Genomic DNA, 18,344 nt, shown 5'->3' with positions numbered 1-18,344 from the left:
TTTGTGTGAATATTATTTTATTGATGTAACATCTTAAACAACATTCTTTCCAATGCAGCTTTGACAAAAACACTTGGCACTGAAACCCTTATATTCTATAAGAAAATTGAAGACTTCATAAAACCAGAAAAGTAAAAATCTCTATACACATAGATACTACTCAGTGCGTGTTACCTTGACATGTCACCACTCTTGTCCCAGCTTTTAAAAATCTATTTCTCACCTGCGAAACAGGCATAATGTTAAAAGTTGTTAAGATAAAAAAATGTGGGAGTGGATTTGTTGGGATTTCTTCATGCATTTTATCACACAATTTCATTCCATCCACCAGCCAAGTAAACCAAGTAAAGTGATAAGTGCTCATTCTCAAATGCTTCCCATCAAGCTCATTACCTCATTGATTTTTGCATTCTGTTAGTGTTATTTTGCTTGTAAATGGATATGAGTAGTGTATAGAATCAAAATTAAGTTTTGATTTAATGCTGGCAATATTAGAGAGGTTGTTTTTTTTTTTTCTTTTCTAACGGTGGGCACTGCATTTGGGAATGAAAACTTATAAAATAATATCTAAAGGACAGCAGAAGGCATTTCTCCCTGCATTTCAAAGCAATTTATATTTTAAAAGTGAATGACAAAGTTTTGAAAAATAAGGGGTGAAGACACTTAATCAAGATGCTTTTATTAATCTGACATTAATAATTGCAATATTTGCAATATTTGTAAGTTATTCTGTAGCATCTTCACAAGTATTAATATAAGAAACAGAAGACTGTCATTAAACACATTTTAAGGAAAGAAGGGAAAACGTGCCTTGGTCCTCTTGCTCTTGATCCCCTCTCTTCTAGAGGACATATTTTGTGAGATGCCATTTGTTCAAGATCAAGGCTTACCAATCCATAGACAGTCTGTCACTGTAGAAGCCTTACAGAAACATGATTCAAGAAAAAGGGTTTATAGTTTTACCTTTTAAATGCCTCTCACTTATTTTTTAAAGCGCCCAACAGCATGCATAAATCACAAAACTTCTTCCAAGTTTGCTATTTTGAACCTCAACATGGTTAATAGCTGAGTTTCAAAACATCATTCAATCACAAAATATACAGTGGTGTCTTTTTTCTGGCAGTGTACAGTAAAAAACAGAAATATAAAATAGATTAGCAGCAGGTTGGCCTAAATGTTTGAGAGCAACCTGTAATCGCATGGTCACAGGTTTGATCCCCACAGCAGATAAAGTCCAGAGTGTCCTGTTCACTCACTGTGACTATCTCTGGGTAACAGCACTAGCTAAATGCTTAAAATATAAAACTATGGCAGAAAATGAGGATAGGCTATAATCTCAAAAAGCTCACACTTTTCTTTCAAGACAAACAAAATAGGTTATCAGGTCAAAAAATATAATTTCAACTGCTGACTCTGGTGAATATGAAAATAATTACATTTTGGATTGAAGGGCTACTGCTTCAAAAAAGCAATTATATAGTTGTATTTACATAAATATTACTCTGGCCTGTACTGTAGTGGTTCAAAATGAATCATTTTGAGCTAATCATAAAATCATGGTCAAATCCATGATGCTGATGTGAATAAATGACTTATTCCAGCACATTTTGAATACACAAATAACAATAAATAATGGAGCAATCTGACATCTTACATTCAGATTGGAAACCTTTAAAACCAAACAAAATCTGATAAATAATTAGGACTAAACTAACAAAACCCAAAGAACAGTAACAAAAAATAGTCACATTTAAAATGAAAAAAAAAGGAAGTATATATTACTCTTGCTATTATAATGACAATATTGCTGGTTGATGAAATGCCATTACTTTTCATCACATTCATACTCAAATATAAAATAAAGACTTTTCCTTAAGAGAGGTTTGCCATGTTGTAGGCTTAGCTTACAAGAACACTGCAACCTCACCAAAGAAAAACGAAAAAATTAAAAGACATCTAAGATATCATTACAGCATCCTCAGTAGTTGAAGTCTGACACCTGCTGGGTTGTTGTTGTGGATACTGAAGTTTCACCTGTTCGTGTTTCCGTTGAAACTATGCGCTGGGTGATCTTGGTGGTCTTGGTCACCATGGTGACAGTTCCCTCCTCGCTGGAGGAGACTTGGTGCTCTTCTGACATTTCCTGGGTGGTGAGGTCGAGCCCTGAGCTGTGGAGGCAGAAAGATCCCAAGACGTCAGCCTCACCTCCCAGCTCCCCCTTCCGCTGGGCCTGAGGAGAACCCTCTGGGGTTATCTGGAGGAAGCCTGAGGGGAGGAGGAGAGAAAACAAGGATAGGCAAGTAGAGGGAAGGAAACGAGGAGAGTAGGAGAGGTTGAGAAATTGAGAGGGTAAGAGGAGAAAGGGGAAAATCTTAGTCTTATGTAGCAGAGACAAAACAGGAGAAAATATATTAATAATTTATAGAATAGAAACAAAAACATCAACAGTGATAGCAAGAATAAATTATGTATAATGTAGTGCATATTGCTATGTATATGACAATATAATGGCATAATGATAATCAATTGATTTGTATAAAGATTTGTATATATAATAATGATTTATAATGGTATAAAGTATAACATACAAAGTTTATACACAATATAAACATTATTGCTGATTCTAGAAGATCTGTGCAATAAAACAAATTCTCTTTTAATAGAATACTTGGCTACGGTGGCTTACTATTGTACTCCTAAGGACAGATTTAGAAAGGTAAAAATCAATGCAGCAGAACCTGCAGAGATATACTAACTTTACGTTCTTAATGTGGATCCCACAATTCTCATAAAGCAGGCAGAAAAGGTCCACATTTCAATTTCAACTCTTGCAGTTTGAATTGTAGCAGCCTGTTAAAAATCTGTATTCGGAGGCCAAAAGGAAATGACTATTTTTTGGGGACTTTACAAAGCTCCACCAGAGCCACTTAAGAAATAACATAGGGTGAGTTGTACTAACTAACTACTATCAGCATAACTGTCTAATTTTTCAAATATTCTGTTATCCCAGCTCAAAGTATCCTTTATCCTTACCTGTTGAGTGTGGTTTCAGGGTGAACTTAGGAACCTTGAACCAGGGGGAAGACTCTCTTTCTTCAGACTCTCTGCATTTGCTCTCCACCTCGCTCCAAGCCTGAACCTTTGTTGAGCTTAACTCCATGGCAAAACCAGCAGGTGACTCTGAGCTGTCCCTGTCCAGCATATCTGTTCTGGCATGAGATGACACCACAGCCTTTGAAGACTCCTCACTGAAACCTGCGAAGGCCATCTTGCCTGATTTTACTGCAAGCCCTCTATCATCTTCCCTCGCTGCTGTTGATGAATCCTTTCCCAATTTGACATTCATTTCTGTGTCCTCCTCCCCAGCAGCCACCTTGCCATATGGACTTGTAAACTCCACCTTTGGAAGTTTGATTTTACCACTGAATGTCCCTTTATCATCTTTGGAGCCCCTGTGAGGACTTGCATCTTTTTCACCGTTGAGACTTGAGCTTGAACCTTCTCCTTTGAGAGTGACATCAAACCCTGATTTGTCAGGAGAAAATGACACCTTGGGCATTTTCATCTTTCCTCCCTTTGACCTCTCCTTTTCCTCCCCCTCTCTCTCTGTGCTCACAGCAGCTGATTTATCCTTGGACTTTCCAAAGTTTGGCTTCATTTTGATTTTGGGCAATTTCACTTTGATGTCCCCTGTCTCAGACTCAGCTGTTGTCTCCTCCTCTAGGAGCCCTGTGCATGGAGGAGGTTCATCTGTTTGGGGAGGATTTACCAAGACAAAAACAGCTTTCTTTACTTTGGGCATTTTAGGGCCCTCATACTGAATTTCTTGCCCATAGATTCTTCCTTCAGGAGAGGAAATTGAGGGTAATGGAACACCAAACTTGGGGATTTTGATTTTCTTGCCTTTTTCTGTTTTGTCATCATCTTCATCTTGTGATGTACCAATATCAAATTCTATGTCTGGGATCCTGGGGACTTTGATTTCTGCCCTGGATGATGAGAGGCCAACATCTTCCCTTGTGTCCACATTGGCTGAGCCTTGTTTGGTGTCCAGACCAACACCTGGTAATGTAACCTTTGGCACTGGGATGTTAATACGATCTTTATCTTCTTTATGCCCATTGTGAGTTTCAACTTCGACTTCATACTCAAATCTTTCTTTAAGCACGCACTCATGTTTCACTTGACCACCTAACTCCTCGTTGCAGTTTTTGCACATTTTCACTTCTGCTGTTACATCTCTGCCAGTTTTCTTTTTTGGCATTCCAATCTTGAATTTTCCTCCTTTGACTTTAGGCCCCTTTGCTTTGCCGCTTGCTCCTGCTGTGTCAAGATCCAAGTCGGGCAGTTCAACTTTTTTCCTGTCCTTTTTGCCCTCTCCTCTATGAAGTCCTATATCAAGCTCCAAATCTCCTTTTGGACTTGTGATATCTATTGTTGGCATCTTAAGTTTCAGACCTTTGTGCTCTCCCTCAACATGCGACTCAGCTTCCGCATAAGCCTCTGTGTCTTGTTTAGGTTTACTAGATGTCATACTAATGTCCAGATCTGGTGATGTGACTTTTGGCACTTTAATTTTCCCTCCTGCCTCAGTTGTTGGTAAATTGATCTCTGCTTCACCCAATGTACCCTTTGGCACTGATATATCCCCCTTTGGAGGTTTAACACCTGGACCTTTGAACTTTCCGCCTGTGACTTCCATCTCTACATCAAATGCTTCAGTTGCTTTACTTTTACCTTTAGGAAGTGAAATATCAACTTTTGGCATCTTGATATGTGGCAGCTTGATGGTTCCTCCCTCTCCCTCCACTTTGTCCTCTGGTGTTTCAATATTTGCTTTTTCTTTTGGGATAGATATTTCTACATTAGGCATCTTGAACTGTCCTCCATCTCCTTTAATCTCCATCTCTGGACCTTCAAATGAAGGTTTTCCTTTAGGAAGAGATATGTCAACTTTTGGCATCTTGAACTTTCCCCCTTCACCCTTAATTTCAAGTTTGGGACCTTCAGGCTTCCCTTTTGGCAGTGAAATGTCTATTGAGGGCACTGTCATATGTGGCATTTTAGATTTGCCTCCCTCTCCCTCAATCTCCAGCTCTGCTTCTTCAATTTTGCATTTTTTTCCTTTGGATAGAGACATATCAACATCTGGCATTTTCACATGAGGTACTTTGAATTTCCCTCCTGTACCTGCCTCCATCTCAACCTCTGGACCTTCAAATTTTCCTTTTGGCAGTGAAATGTCAACTGAAGGCATACTGAGATGTGGCATCTTGAATTTTCCACCTTCCCCTTTGAGCTCCACTTCTGGACCTTCAGTCTTTCCTTTGGGCAGTGAGATGTCAACATCTGGCATTGTCATGTGAGGCATTTTGGATTTGCTTCCTGCTTCTCCCTCAATCACAACTTCTGGACCTTTGATTTTTCCTTTAGGCAGTGAAATATCAACAGACGGCATGCTGAGATGAGGCATTTTGAATTTTCCTCCTGCAGCTCCCTTGATCTCAACTTCTGGACCTTCGACTTTTCCCTTAGGCAGTGAAATATCAGCTGAAGGCATACTGATGTGAGGCATTTTAAATTTCCCACCATCTACTTTCAACTCCATCTCTGGACCCTCTGCTTTTCCTTTAGGCAGGGAGAAGTCAACATCTGGCATTTTCATATGAGGCATTTTGAATTTCCCTCCTGTACCTCCCTCTATTTCAACATCTGGACCTTCAGTCTTACCTTTTGGAAGTGAAATATCAACTGAAGCCATACTGAGGTGTGGCATCTGGAATTTTCCACCTTCTGCTTTGAGCTCCACCTCTGGACCTTCAATCTGTCCTTTGGGCAGAGAGATATCAACATCTGGCATTTTCATGTGTGGCATTTTGAACTTTCCTCCAGTTCCTCCCTCCATTTCAACTTCTGGACTTTCAGTTTTTCCTTTGGGCAGTGAAATGTCAACTGAGGGCATACTGAGGTGTGGCATCTTGAATTTTCCACCCTCCCCTTTGAGTTCCACCTCTGGACCTTCAGTCTTTCCTTTAGGCAGAGAGATATCAACATCTGGCATTTTCATGTGAGGCATTTTGAATTTTCCTCTTCCTTGTCCTTCTATTTCCATTTCAGATGTCTCAGTGCCTTTGAGTTTTCCTTTTGGAAGAGAAATGTTAGGCATTTTCATGTGAGGCATTTTGAATTTTCCTCCAGTACCACCCTCAATTTCAACTTCTGGACCTTCAGTCTTTCCTTTGGGCAGAGAGATATCAATACCTGGCATTTTCATGTGAGGCATTTTGAACTTTCCTCCAGTACCTCCCTCAATTTCAACTTCTGGACCTTCAGTCTTTCCTTTGGGCATTGAGATATCAACATCTGGCATTTTCATGTGAGGCATTTTTAACTTTCCTCCGGTACCTCCCTCAATTTCAACTTCTGGACCTTCAATCTTTCCTTTGGGCAGAGAGATATCAATACCTGGCATTTTCATGTGAGGCATTTTGAACTTTCCTCCAGTGCCTCCCTCAATTTCAACTTCTGGACCTTCAATCTTTCCTTTGGGCATTGAGATATCAACATCTGGCATTTTCATGTGAGGCATTTTGAACTTTCCTCCAGTACCTCCCTCAATTTCAACTTCTGGACCTTCAATCTTTCCTTTGGGCAGTGAGATATCAACATCTGGCATTTTCATGTGAGGCATTTTGAACTTTCCTCCAGTACGTCCCTCAATTTCAACTTCTGGACCTTCAATCTTTCCTTTGGGCAGAGAGATACCAACATCTGGCATTTTCATGTGAGGCATTTTGAACTTTACTCCTGTACCTCCTTCTATTTCAGCGTTTGGACCGTCAGCTTTTCCTTTGGGCAGTGAAATGTCAACTGAAGGCATTTTCAGGTGAGGTGTTTTGAACTTCCTTCCCCCATCTCCCTCTATTTCAACATCTGGACCTTCAAGTTTTCCTTTTGGAGGTGAAATATCAACTGAAGGCATACTGAGATGTGGCATCTTGAATTTTCCACCTTCCCCTTTGAGCTCTACTTCTGGACCTTCAATCTTTCCTTTGGGCAGAGAGATATCAATATCTGGCATTTTGAACTTTTCTCCTGTACCTCCCTCTATTTCAATGTCAGGACCTTCAGTCTTTCCTTTAGGTAGTGAAATATCAACAGAGGGCATGCTGAGGTGTGGCATTTTGAATTTTCCTCCTCCTTGTCCCTCTATTTGCATTCCAGGTGTCTCAGTGCCTTTGACTTTTCCTTTAGGAAGAGAGATGGTGATGTTGGGCATTTTCATGTGAGGCATTTTGAACTTTGCTTCTGTACCTCCCTCAATTTCAACTTCTGGGCCTTCAATCTTTGCGCCCACATCTGGTATACCAACATCTGTAGTTTTCATTTTTGGCAGGTTAATGTCAACATGTGGCATTTTGACATGTGGCATCTTTAACTTTCCTCCTTCATCAATTTCAACATCTGGTCCTTCTAATTTACCAGTCTTTCCTTTGGGCAGAGATATGTCAAAGTTTGGCATTTTGATACCAGGCATTCTGAATTTGCCCCCTTCTCCTTCAGCATCAAGATCTGGAGTATCAATTTTTCCGGTTTTTCCTTTAGGAAAGCTGATGTCAATACTGGGCATATTGACATTAGGCATCTTAAATTTGCCATCTCTATCAACATCTATTTCAATGTGTGGTGCATCAAGATCTCCAGATTTCCCTTTGGGAAGAGACACATCTACTGATGGCATTGTTATATGAGGCATTTTGAATTTTCCATCACTTCCTTTTAGTTCCACTTCTGGCCCCTCAATCTTTGGGGACTTTCCTTTTGGCAGGGAGACATCCAGGTCTATTTTGGGAATGGAAACATCAATTGTTGGCATTTTGGGAATTTTAAGGTTTCCCTCATAACTTTTGATATCAGCCTCTGAGACATCAACTTCTGCTTTAGGGAGAAGAACCTCAGTGTCCGGTGTTTTAGCTACTGGTAGTGACAGCTCAACAGAGGGCATCTTGACCTTGGCCTTAGCTTCAAGGTCACCCCGTGGCTTACCTAAATCTTTGTCTTTGGGGCCAAATCCTGGCATGGAGAACTTGGGTAGTTTGATAGTGACATCAGGTGCATGGAAGCCACCTTTCCCTTCCACATCTGCTTCCAGTTTAGCATCTACCTCTCCTTCTGGCAGTTGACCTTTTGGTGACAATATTTTAAATTTGGGGAATTTCACTTTGTATTTTGACTTATCATCTGGGCTCTGAACATTGATTTCTGGTTTTGGAATGTCAGTTATCCCTTTTTTCACTTTAACATCCACATCGGGACAAGACACAGATACATCTGCATCTTTTTTTGATATTCCAAATGCAGGCATTTTGAGTCTAGGTTTTTTCACTTTGACTTTTCCATCCCTGTCAAACTCTACTGACGGTGCCCTAATCTCGCCTTCCACTTGTGGTGGGCTGAGGGAAACATCTCCCTTGGGGCCTTGTCCTGATATTTCAAAATCACCACTCCTGGACTTTCCTCCAAACCTAGGAAAAGAAAAACTAGGGACTTTGAGGGAAATATCAGGTAGATCAAAGCTGCCCCCTGAAGAAGGTCTGCCTCCCTCTGCTTTCAGAAGCTCCACTTCCACATCATCGCCTTTAGGTTTTGTGAGGCCAAAGTCTAAATCCACCTTTGGAGCTGCAATATCAACTGTTGGTAGTTTGACAGAGGGAAGTTTGAGGGATGCACCTGGACCCTCTACACCACCTGTCTCAATGTCTGCACCCTTAACTTTCAACTTCACTGGGTTAATATCTCCTTTGAGGCCAGACATTTCCAAATCTCCTGATGCATCAGGACCACTGGTGTCCACTTTGAGGTGTTTGTCTTTCACACCAGAGGGGAGGCTAAGGTCCAAATCAAATTTGGGGAGATTTATGTCAATAGTCGGCATGTGGAACCCACCACCTTTTTTACCATGTAAGTCAACTTTTGGCACTTCAGACTTTCCCTTTACAGATGGTCCTTCAATATTGATATCTCCCTCCACTTGTCCCACTGGAACTGATATGTCCACAGCTGGCATTGATGGCATTTTCCCTCCTTTCATTTCAGGCCCCTCCACTTTGACACTGCCCTCTGCCAGGTTCATCTTTGGAAGTGAAATGTCAAATTTGGGCATTTTAATTTGGCCCCCTTTTACCTCAGGGCCCTCAATACTGAGGTCAGCCTCTCCTTTAGGGAGTGAGAGGTCAATATCTGGCATGTTAATTTTTCCTCCCTTAAGGTCAGCTCCTTCTATGTTCATATCTGGTCCCTTAGCTTTAATTTTAGGAAGTGAGATATCAATAGAAGGCATGTGGAACTTGCCCCCTTTTCCAGCATTTCCTTCAATTTCAATCTCTCCCTCTGTTTTTCCTTTAGGGAGTGAAATATCAATGTCTGGCATCTCAATCCTCCCTCCCTTGATGTCTGGGCCTTTTATTTTGACATCACCCTCTGGGAGACTCACCTTTGGTAAAGACACATCAAATTTTGGCATTTTAAATTTACCTCCCTTCACCTCAGGACCCTGAACATCAAGGTCAACCTCAGTCTTTCCTTTGGGGAGTGAAATGTCAACAGTTGGCATGTTAAACTTTCCTCCTTTAACATCAGGACCCTCAAGGCTGATATCTACCTCTGGAGACTTCATTTTAGGGAGTGACATGTCACCTTTGATTTCAGGTCCTTGAATATCAACATCAACTCCCTTTGCTTTGATTTTAGGAAGAGAGAAATCAACTGAGGGAATGTGAAACTTGCCTCCTTTACCACTGTGCCCATCAAGGTCAATATCCATATCTTGCTTTCCTTTTGGAAGTGAAACATCAACAGCTGGCATTTCAATTTTCCCTTTCATGTTTCCTCCCTCCACATTAGTATCAACCTTTGGGAGACTCACTTTTGGGAGAGAAACATCAAATGTTGGCATTTTGAATTTCCCCCCTTTCACTTCTGGGCCTTCAACATTAATGTCACCTTCAACTTTTCCTTTGGGAAGTGAAATGTCCACAGTTGGAATGGTGACTGTCCCTCCTTCGACATTAGGACCTTCAAGGCTGACATCTACATCAGGAGATTTTATTTTGGGCAGAGAGACATCAAATGATGGCATATTTAGCTTCCCGCCTTTAACTTTGGGGCCTTCAACATTTATCTCTGGTGCCTTAGCTTTAATTTTAGGAAGAGAGATATTAATAGAGGGCATATGGAACTTTCCTCCTTTGCCAGCATGTCCTTCAATTTCAGTTTCTCCAGCTTTTCCTTTAGGGAATGAAATGTCAATGTCTGGCATTTCAATCTTCCCTCCCTTGATGTCTGGGGTTTCCAGTTTGACATCACCCTCGGGGAGATTTAGTTTTGGCAAGGAAACATCAAATTTGGGCATTTTAATTTTTCCTCCTTTTACCTCAGGGCCTTCAACATTTAGGTCACCCTCAAATTTTCCCTCTGGAAGTGACATGTCACCTTTAAGTTCAGGTCCATCTATATCAGCATCAGTTCCCTTTGTTTTTATTTTGGGAAGAGAGATGTCAATTGAGGGCATGTGAAACTTTCCTCCTTTACCACCATGCCCCTCAATGTTGACATCTCCCTTTACTTTTCCCTTGGGGAGTGAAATATCAATGGTTGGCATTTCCATCTTTCCTTTAACATCAGGTCCTTCCACTTTGACACTGCCCTCTGGGAGGTTCATCTTTGGAAGTGAGACATCAAATTTGGGCATTTTCAATTTGCCTCCTTTAATCTCAGGACCCTCAATACTAAGATTAGCATCAGCATCAGCCTTTCCTTTCGGAAGTGAGAGGTCAATGTCTGGCATGTTAATTTTCCCTCCCTTAAGATCAGGACCCTCTAAGTTGATCTCTGGTCCCTTAGCTTTAATTTTAGGAAGTGAGATATCAATAGAAGGCATGTGGAACTTGCCTCCTTTTCCAGCATGTCCTTCAATTTCGAGTTCTCCTTCTGTTTTTCCTTTAGGGAGTGAGATATCAGTGTCTGGCATCTCAATCCTCCCTCCCTTGATGTCTGGGCCTTTTATTTTGACATCACCCTCTGGGAGACTCACCTTTGGTAAAGACACATCAAATTTTGGCATTTTAAATTTGCCTCCCTTCACCTCAGGACCTTGAACATCAAGGTCAACCTCAGTCTTTCCTTTGGGGAGTGAAATGTCAACAGTTGGCATGTTAAACTTTCCTCCTTTAACATCAGGACCCTCAAGGCTGATATCTACCTCTGGAGACTTCATTTTAGGGAGTGACATGTCACCTTTGATTTCAGGTCCTTGAATATCAACATCAACTCCCTTTGCTTTGATTTTAGGAAGAGAGAAATCAACTGAGGGAATGTGAAACTTGCCTCCTTTACCACTGTGCCCATCAAGGTCAATATCCATATCTTGCTTTCCTTTTGGAAGTGAAACATCAACAGCTGGCATTTCAATTTTCCCTTTCATGTCTCCTCCCTCCACATTGGTATCAACCTTTGGGAGACTCACTTTTGGGAGAGAAACATCAAATGTTGGCATTTTGAATTCCCCCCCTTTCACTTCTGGGCCTTCAACATTAATGTCACCTTCAACTTTTCCTTTGGGAAGTGAAATGTCCACAGTTGGAATGGTGACCGTCCCTCCTTCGACATTAGGACCTTCAAGGCTGACATCTACATCAGGAGATTTTATTTTGGGCAGAGAGACATCAAATGATGGCATATTTAGCTTCCCGCCTTTAACTTTGGGGCCTTCAACATTTATCTCTGGTGCCTTAGCTTTAATTTTAGGAAGAGAGATATCAATAGAGGGCATATGGAACTTTCCTTCTTTGCCAGCATGTCCTTCAATTTCAGTTTCTCCTGCTTTTCCTTTAGGGAATGAAATGTCAATGTCTGGCATTTCAATCTTCCCTCCCTTGATGTCTGGGGTTTTCAGTTTGACATCACCCTCGGGGAGATTTAGTTTTGGCAAGGAAACATCAAAATTGGGCATTTTAATTTTTCCTCCTTTTACCTCAGGGCCTTCAACATTTAGGTCACCCTCAAATTTTCCCTCTGGAAGTGACATGTCACCTTTAAGTTCAGGTCCATCGATATCAGCATCAGTTCCCTTTGTTTTTATTTTGGGAAGAGAGATGTCAATTGAGGGCATGTGAAACTTTCCTCCTTTACCACCATGCCCCTCAATGTTGACATCTCCCTTTACTTTTCCCTTGGGGAGTGAAATATCAATGGTTGGCATTTCCATCTTTCCTTTAACATCAGGTCCTTCCACTTTGACACTGCCCTCTGGGAGGTTCATCTTTGGAAGTGAGACATCAAATTTGGGCATTTTCAATTTGCCTCCTTTAATCTCAGGACCCTCAATACTAAGATTAGCATCAGCATCAGCCTTTCCTTTCGGAAGTGAGAGGTCAATGTCTGGCATGTTAATTTTCCCTCCCTTAAGATCAGGACCCTCTAAGTTGATCTCTGGTCCCTTAGCTTTAATTTTAGGAAGTGAGATATCAATAGAAGGCATGTGGAACTTGCCTCCTTTTCCAGCATGTCCTTCAATTTCAATTTCTCTTTCTGTTTTTCCTTTGGGGAGTGGGATATCAATATCTGGCATCTCAATCTTCCTGCCCTTTATGTCAGGCCCCTTTAATTTGATGTCACCCTCAGGAAAATTTACCTTTGGTGATGAAATGTCAAATTTTGGCATTTTTATCCTCCCCCCTCTTACTTCAGGACCTTCAACATTTATGTCACCTGTGACTTTTCCTTTGGGAAGTCCAAAGTCAAAGGATGGTGTTTCAATATTCCCATCTCTTCCTGAGTGAATGTCAATATCAATGTCCCCCTGTACTTTACCCTCAGGTAGTGAGATGTCGATTTTTGGCATTTCAAACTTCCCACCTTTTATTTTCGGACCTTGAAAATTCACATCTCCTTCAGGGAATTTTACTGCAGGAGGGGAGATGTCTACAGATGGCAGGCTGAATTCACCTCCCTTGCCTTCACCAACAGTGATATCACCTTCTAATGTTCCTTGAGGGGATGAGATGTCAATAGTTGGCATTTTAATTTCCCCACCTTTGATTTCTGGTCCCTCAATGTTGATGTCACCTCGCTTTGATTTCATTTTAGGAAGAGAAACATCAATTGAGGGCATATGAAAATGTCCTCCTTTACTTTTAGTTTCAATGTCACCCTCTGCTTTACCTTTTGGAATAGAGAGATCAACTGAGGGTCCCTCAGTATTCCCCTCAGGTATCTTCATCTTTGGTAGGGATACATCAAATGTAGGCATCTTAAACTTGCTTCCTTTTCCTGAGGCTCCTTCAATATCAATTTTACCCTCTGCTTTTCCTTTTGGAATAGAGATATCAATTGTAGGCATGTTAATTTTCCTTCCTTTAATCTCACTTTCTTTTAGATCTAAATCTGCCTTTGGTGACTTAACATTAAACTCTGGACCTTCAATGTCAATGTCATATCCCTGTGATTTGATATTTGGTAGTGACACATCTAAAGAAGGCATCTGGAACTTTCTTCCTTTGGATTCAGGACCTTTGATTTTGATCTCTCCTTCTGTTGATTTTACTGCAGGAAGAGAGATGTCCAGTGATGGCACGTTGACTTTTGTACCTCCTTTGATTTCAGGTCCTTCAGTGTCAACCTCTGCCTCCTTGGTTTTCATCTTTGGGAGTGAGAGGTCAAAAGCTGGCATTGTGAACTTGGCTCTGCTACCACCACTGCCCTCTAGGTCCAGGTTGCCCTTGGGGAGTGAAATGTCAACATTTGGAGGTTGAGGGCATTCTATGTTGACATCTCCTTCATGTAGCTTTATTTTTGGGGGAGAAATATCTACAGATGGCATGCTGAATTTTCCTTCTCCTTTTACTTCACCACCATCAATGTTCAAATCTCCCTCTAGATTTCCTTGTGGAATGGGGATATCAGCAGTTGGCATCTTGACCTTTCCACCTTTGATTTTAGGTCCCTCCAAAACAAGCGCTCCTTCAGGTGACTTCATTTTCGGAAGAGCTATACTATATGAAGGCATTTTAAACTTGCCTCCTTTTCCCTCTATGTCAACCTCACCTTTGATTTTACCCTCAGGTGGAGAAATGTCTACTGATGGCGCTTCAATTTTCCTACCTTTAATCTCAGGTCCTTGCAAGTCAGCCTCAGACCCAGGTGTCCCTATCTTAGGGAGTCTGACATCGAATGAGGGCATTTTGAACTTCCCTCCTCTTGCAGATGGACCCTCTATTTCAATGTCACCCTCCAACTTTCCTTTTGGCAGAGATATATCACCAGAGGGCATCTGGATCTTACCGCCAACCTCAAATTTAGGGCCTTCTATGTTCACCTGACCCTCTGGTTGTTTTAGCTTTGGTAAAGAAACACCAAAGGTGGGCATTTTGAATTTTCCTCCTTTTGCTGCCTGCCCTTCTACTTCAATGTTTCCCTCCATTTTGGCTTTGGGCAGAGAAATGTCAGGTGTGGTCAGTTCAAATTTACCACCTCTCATGTCAGGGCCTTCAATGTCAGCTTCCACCTCACCTGTCTTCATTTTAGGGAGGGAGATGTCAAATGATGGTAACTTAAATTCTCCCCCTCCTTCAATATCAGTTGTTCCTGCTTTGCCTTTGGGAAGGATCAAGTCTACTTTGGGCAACTTGATGCCTCCTTCCATCTCTGGTCCTTTTATATTTACTTCTCCCTCTGGTGACTTAATGTTTGGGAGAGATATGTCAAAATCAGGCATTTTGAACTTTCCATCACCACCAATGTAGTAGTCCATATCCACATCAGCAGCCTCTGTGTTCACCTTTGCTGGTGAGATGTCAACAGAAGGTAGACTGATTTTCCCTCCACCTTCTGGACATTCAATATCCATGTCAGGGGATTCCATCTTAGGTAATGAAATATCGACCTTTGGCATGGAGATTTTAGGCCCTTTAAAAGTGCCCTCCACCTCATCAGGAATTCTCTGTCCAGTGTTCAATTCCAAATCAAAATCAGGCACTGAGATGTCAATGGCAGGCATTTTGATCGCACTCTTCCCAGCTCCTTCATACTCTGGGAGTGAGGTGTCTATGTCAGACTTTCCTTTCACCTTTGGTAAAGAAATCTCAGCAGTGGGCAGTTGATTTGATGCAGCTTTCCCTGAGAGATCACCCTCCATCATTGGTTTTGTTATACTTGCATCAGAAAGACCAATCTCCCCACCTCCTTTGATTTCTGCTTTTGGCAGTGTTATATCAGCATGAGGCATTTTCACTCCTTCAGCTTTTACCTTGATGTCACCATCTATTTCATCTGAATGACGTGAGAGTCTAACTTTGGGTAGTTTCAACTTTGGCATTCTGAGCTTTGCATCTCCTTTGCCTAGGTCTACATCAGCCTTTCCCTCAGCTGCATCAACTCCTCCTTTGATGTCGATTTTAGGAGCTTTCATTTCTGCCTTTCCCCTCACAGTGGGCAAAGATGCCTCAGCTTTTCCTGAAGGGAGAGCAAACTCCACATCAGGTGCATTAAACTTAAGCCCTCCCTTTTCCACATCCATGTCCTTGTCACCAGACAAACTGAACTCCCCTGATGGGGGCTGGATGTTCACCCCTGGTGGCTTTAGCTCCACAGATCCAGTTTCCAAAGCTGAGCTTGATTTTGTCTGTTTTGTCTTAGGAAAGGTGATTCCAAACTTGTGTCCTTTTTCTTTGGTTTTCACTTTAGCTCCAGTTATCTCAGATGGCGAAATATTCACCTGTCCCTCAAGTCGTCCTGTTTCCACTTTTCCTCCCTTTGCTTTCATATGGGGAAATCTGGGTATCAGTGTATAGAAAGGAAAGAGAAAAAAGAAAACAACATGGTAAAATAACCCCACAAAATATATGTTTAATCTAATGCTATATAAATAAAAACATATCTGTAAGATAGTCATCTTTACACTGTTCTTTAGAACTAGCATTCTTCTACAAACTTTTTGACATCCTCTAACTGTGACCATTTCAACATAAAGAACAAACACAAAAAGAACACAAACAAGGCCAACCTGATCCTCCTCTTTGCCTTCCCCATGGCTGCTGCTTCTCCAGCTTCTTCTGCTTCAACCTTCGCACTCCTCCTCTGTTTAAATTTAGGGATAGAAAACTCCACGTCCACATCACTCATCTCAAGCTTGGGGGGTGTTCCCTCTATCACCAGCTCCTCTCTGCGCTTCTCTTTCAGCCTCTTCAGACCAAAACGACCACCTCTTTTCTTCTTGGCCTTGAATGGCTTGGTGCCCTTTACACTCTGAAACAGACACACATGAATAACAAGAGGGTCATTCAATGACATATGAAGGCCTGCATCTTGAGAAGGGTACTATCTGTTGTTGAACAATTAACAACTAAAAGTATATGGAAACTACAAATGAATTTTGAATTTAATTTGAGGCGCTAAAAGGTTGGACTAAATGTTTATATAGCTTATAAACATTGGACCCATAATTTAAGTTACAATTTATTTTAAAAGTTATGACAAAACCATATAAAAGTATTTTTATGGACTTTTAATGAGGTATTTACCAAAGTCTAATTATAACTGAAAATGCTGAAACTGCAAATTTAGATGACAAATTGCATATCACATATATATACAGTATAGAGTGTAACTGATTACCATTTTGGCCATCTTGGCTTTGGGACCTTTGACCTCCACACTGGGAACTCGAGGCCGCATGCTGACCTCTGCTCCAGGGATGGTCCTCTTCAGTTGGAAGCTGACCTTATATGGCTCTGCACACTGAAGGATCTTAAGAGCATCTTCATACTTTACATTGTCGAAGTAGACCTTGGCGCTCAGCAGCTGGTCACCTTTACACAGAAAACATTATGAATTAATGAGTCCAGTGCACCTGTCAAAGTGATTTATGAAACTTCCTCACCACCTTACACCATTATCAAGTTATCATATCATATTGAATCAAAAATTAAAATTTAGTCTGATGTATTCTTGGTATCCTCTGCTTTTCTTTTAAGGGAATAATGGTGCAATAGTGTAGAGTAGCTAAAAGTAGTGAGGTAGAACAATTTATAATAGCAACTCTTTAAGGAGAAGAAAAAGAAATAAAAGTAACATTCATATCACTAATTAGTTATGAGTATTAAGTGACTTAACTAAAGCAATCTGAACCTGGGTTGTGAAAAAAAAACCTCCTCCAGCATTCAGCTTTTTTGTTTTGAACTATTTTATTTATTAGGGTAAACTCACCAATAGAGTTTTTGACCACATACCTTTAGAGAAAGTGCTGCAGAATATCTGGACCAAAATACATCCATAAACAGCTTATTGACATTTGCAACTGGAGACTTGTGTATTACTCTTTTTTACAACAGATTTCTTAATATATTTATAATCCCAGGTGACGAGTAATTTGACAGCCCAAAAGAAAGCCTGTCAGTAAAACATTTTTCATTAATCCTTTAAAGCCCTTAATTACACTTTACAAAAACCTTTATAAATGGTACCTTATCAGAAAGTGGTACTGTGAAATATGGTAGAAGCTTCTGTTTTTCTGTTTAATATCTTAGCATAAATGTACAAAAAACATTTTTAAATCCAGGTTTAAGATTTGTACAAAGCATTTCCACCATTCATAAATATAATTCTTGGGATTTTTTCAGGTTTACAACAGCACCAAATATCCAGCAATACTATACCGATGAAGGAGGTATCAGTGCTGGTCACAAACCCAGGATACACAGTTACACCATAACTTAGAGTGCACATGTTTTCATTTGATTTTCTCTTTAGATTATATTCATTTTAAAGCACTTCATGAGGAATATGTTCCTTTATGAATCAGATGCACTTGCAGGTACCTTGCTGTAGACTGAGATGTTTTGCAGCTGGAGAGTCTTTGAGGACATCTTTAACAAAGATCCCTCGCTCTCCTCCACCAGTCACACTGTAGCCACTGGCTCCAGCTTCCGCCTCAGTCTCCACCACGATTTCCACGGACTTAGAGGCTTCCTCCACACTCTGAAACATACACAGACAACTTTTCATATCACCAAGAACAAGATTTTGTCAAAGACAAATATTAATCTCTATCTTGTTTTAGCCTTATTGTTGTGGTTAGTTTGATCGTAGGTTCAGTTACAAAAATGGTTGTAGTTATATCAATAATGCATTAGTTGAAGGTGAATCCCATGAATAACATGGCATCAACTGACCAGTGTGTTTTGAATGAAATATATTATGTAATTTAAATTAATATTATTAGTCAAGGATTCATGTGATCAGACAACTTGTATTTCAAAGTATTTCAAAAAACATGCAAAACATGGCTG

The 18,344-nt window shown here is 40.7% G+C and overlaps 1 protein-coding gene across 19 annotated transcripts in view; it reads right to left on the bottom strand.

Moving 5' to 3' along the window:
* The window catches only part of prx (periaxin), a 34,526-nt gene continuing 16,182 nt past the window's right edge, over window positions 1-18,344 (bottom strand). The window contains exons 5-11 of one of the 19 annotated variants that reach the window (XM_051078894.1): window positions 17,874-18,033; window positions 16,672-16,865; window positions 16,061-16,302; window positions 6,712-15,830; window positions 6,532-6,609; window positions 3,034-6,429; window positions 1-2,265 (exon numbers count right to left, since the gene is read on the bottom strand). In XM_051078894.1, coding sequence (XP_050934851.1) covers window positions 1,979-2,265; window positions 3,034-6,429; window positions 6,532-6,609; window positions 6,712-15,830; window positions 16,061-16,302; window positions 16,672-16,865; window positions 17,874-18,033 — 13,476 coding nt within the window. In that variant the 3' untranslated portion in view covers window positions 1-1,978. Of the gene's footprint in view, window positions 2,266-3,033; window positions 15,831-16,060; window positions 16,303-16,671; window positions 16,866-17,873; window positions 18,034-18,344 lie in introns of all 19 variants that reach the window. The other 18 variants (XM_051078897.1, XM_051078898.1, XM_051078902.1 and 15 more) reach the window with 18 other exon arrangements.

Source organism: Lates calcarifer, linkage group LG21 (assembly GCF_001640805.2).
Source record: "Lates calcarifer isolate ASB-BC8 linkage group LG21, TLL_Latcal_v3, whole genome shotgun sequence".
Classification (NCBI taxonomy): domain Eukaryota; kingdom Metazoa; phylum Chordata; class Actinopteri; family Centropomidae; genus Lates; species Lates calcarifer.
The sequence above is the reverse complement of the archived record's forward strand: the minus strand, read 5'-3'. Positions and strand labels throughout refer to the sequence as shown.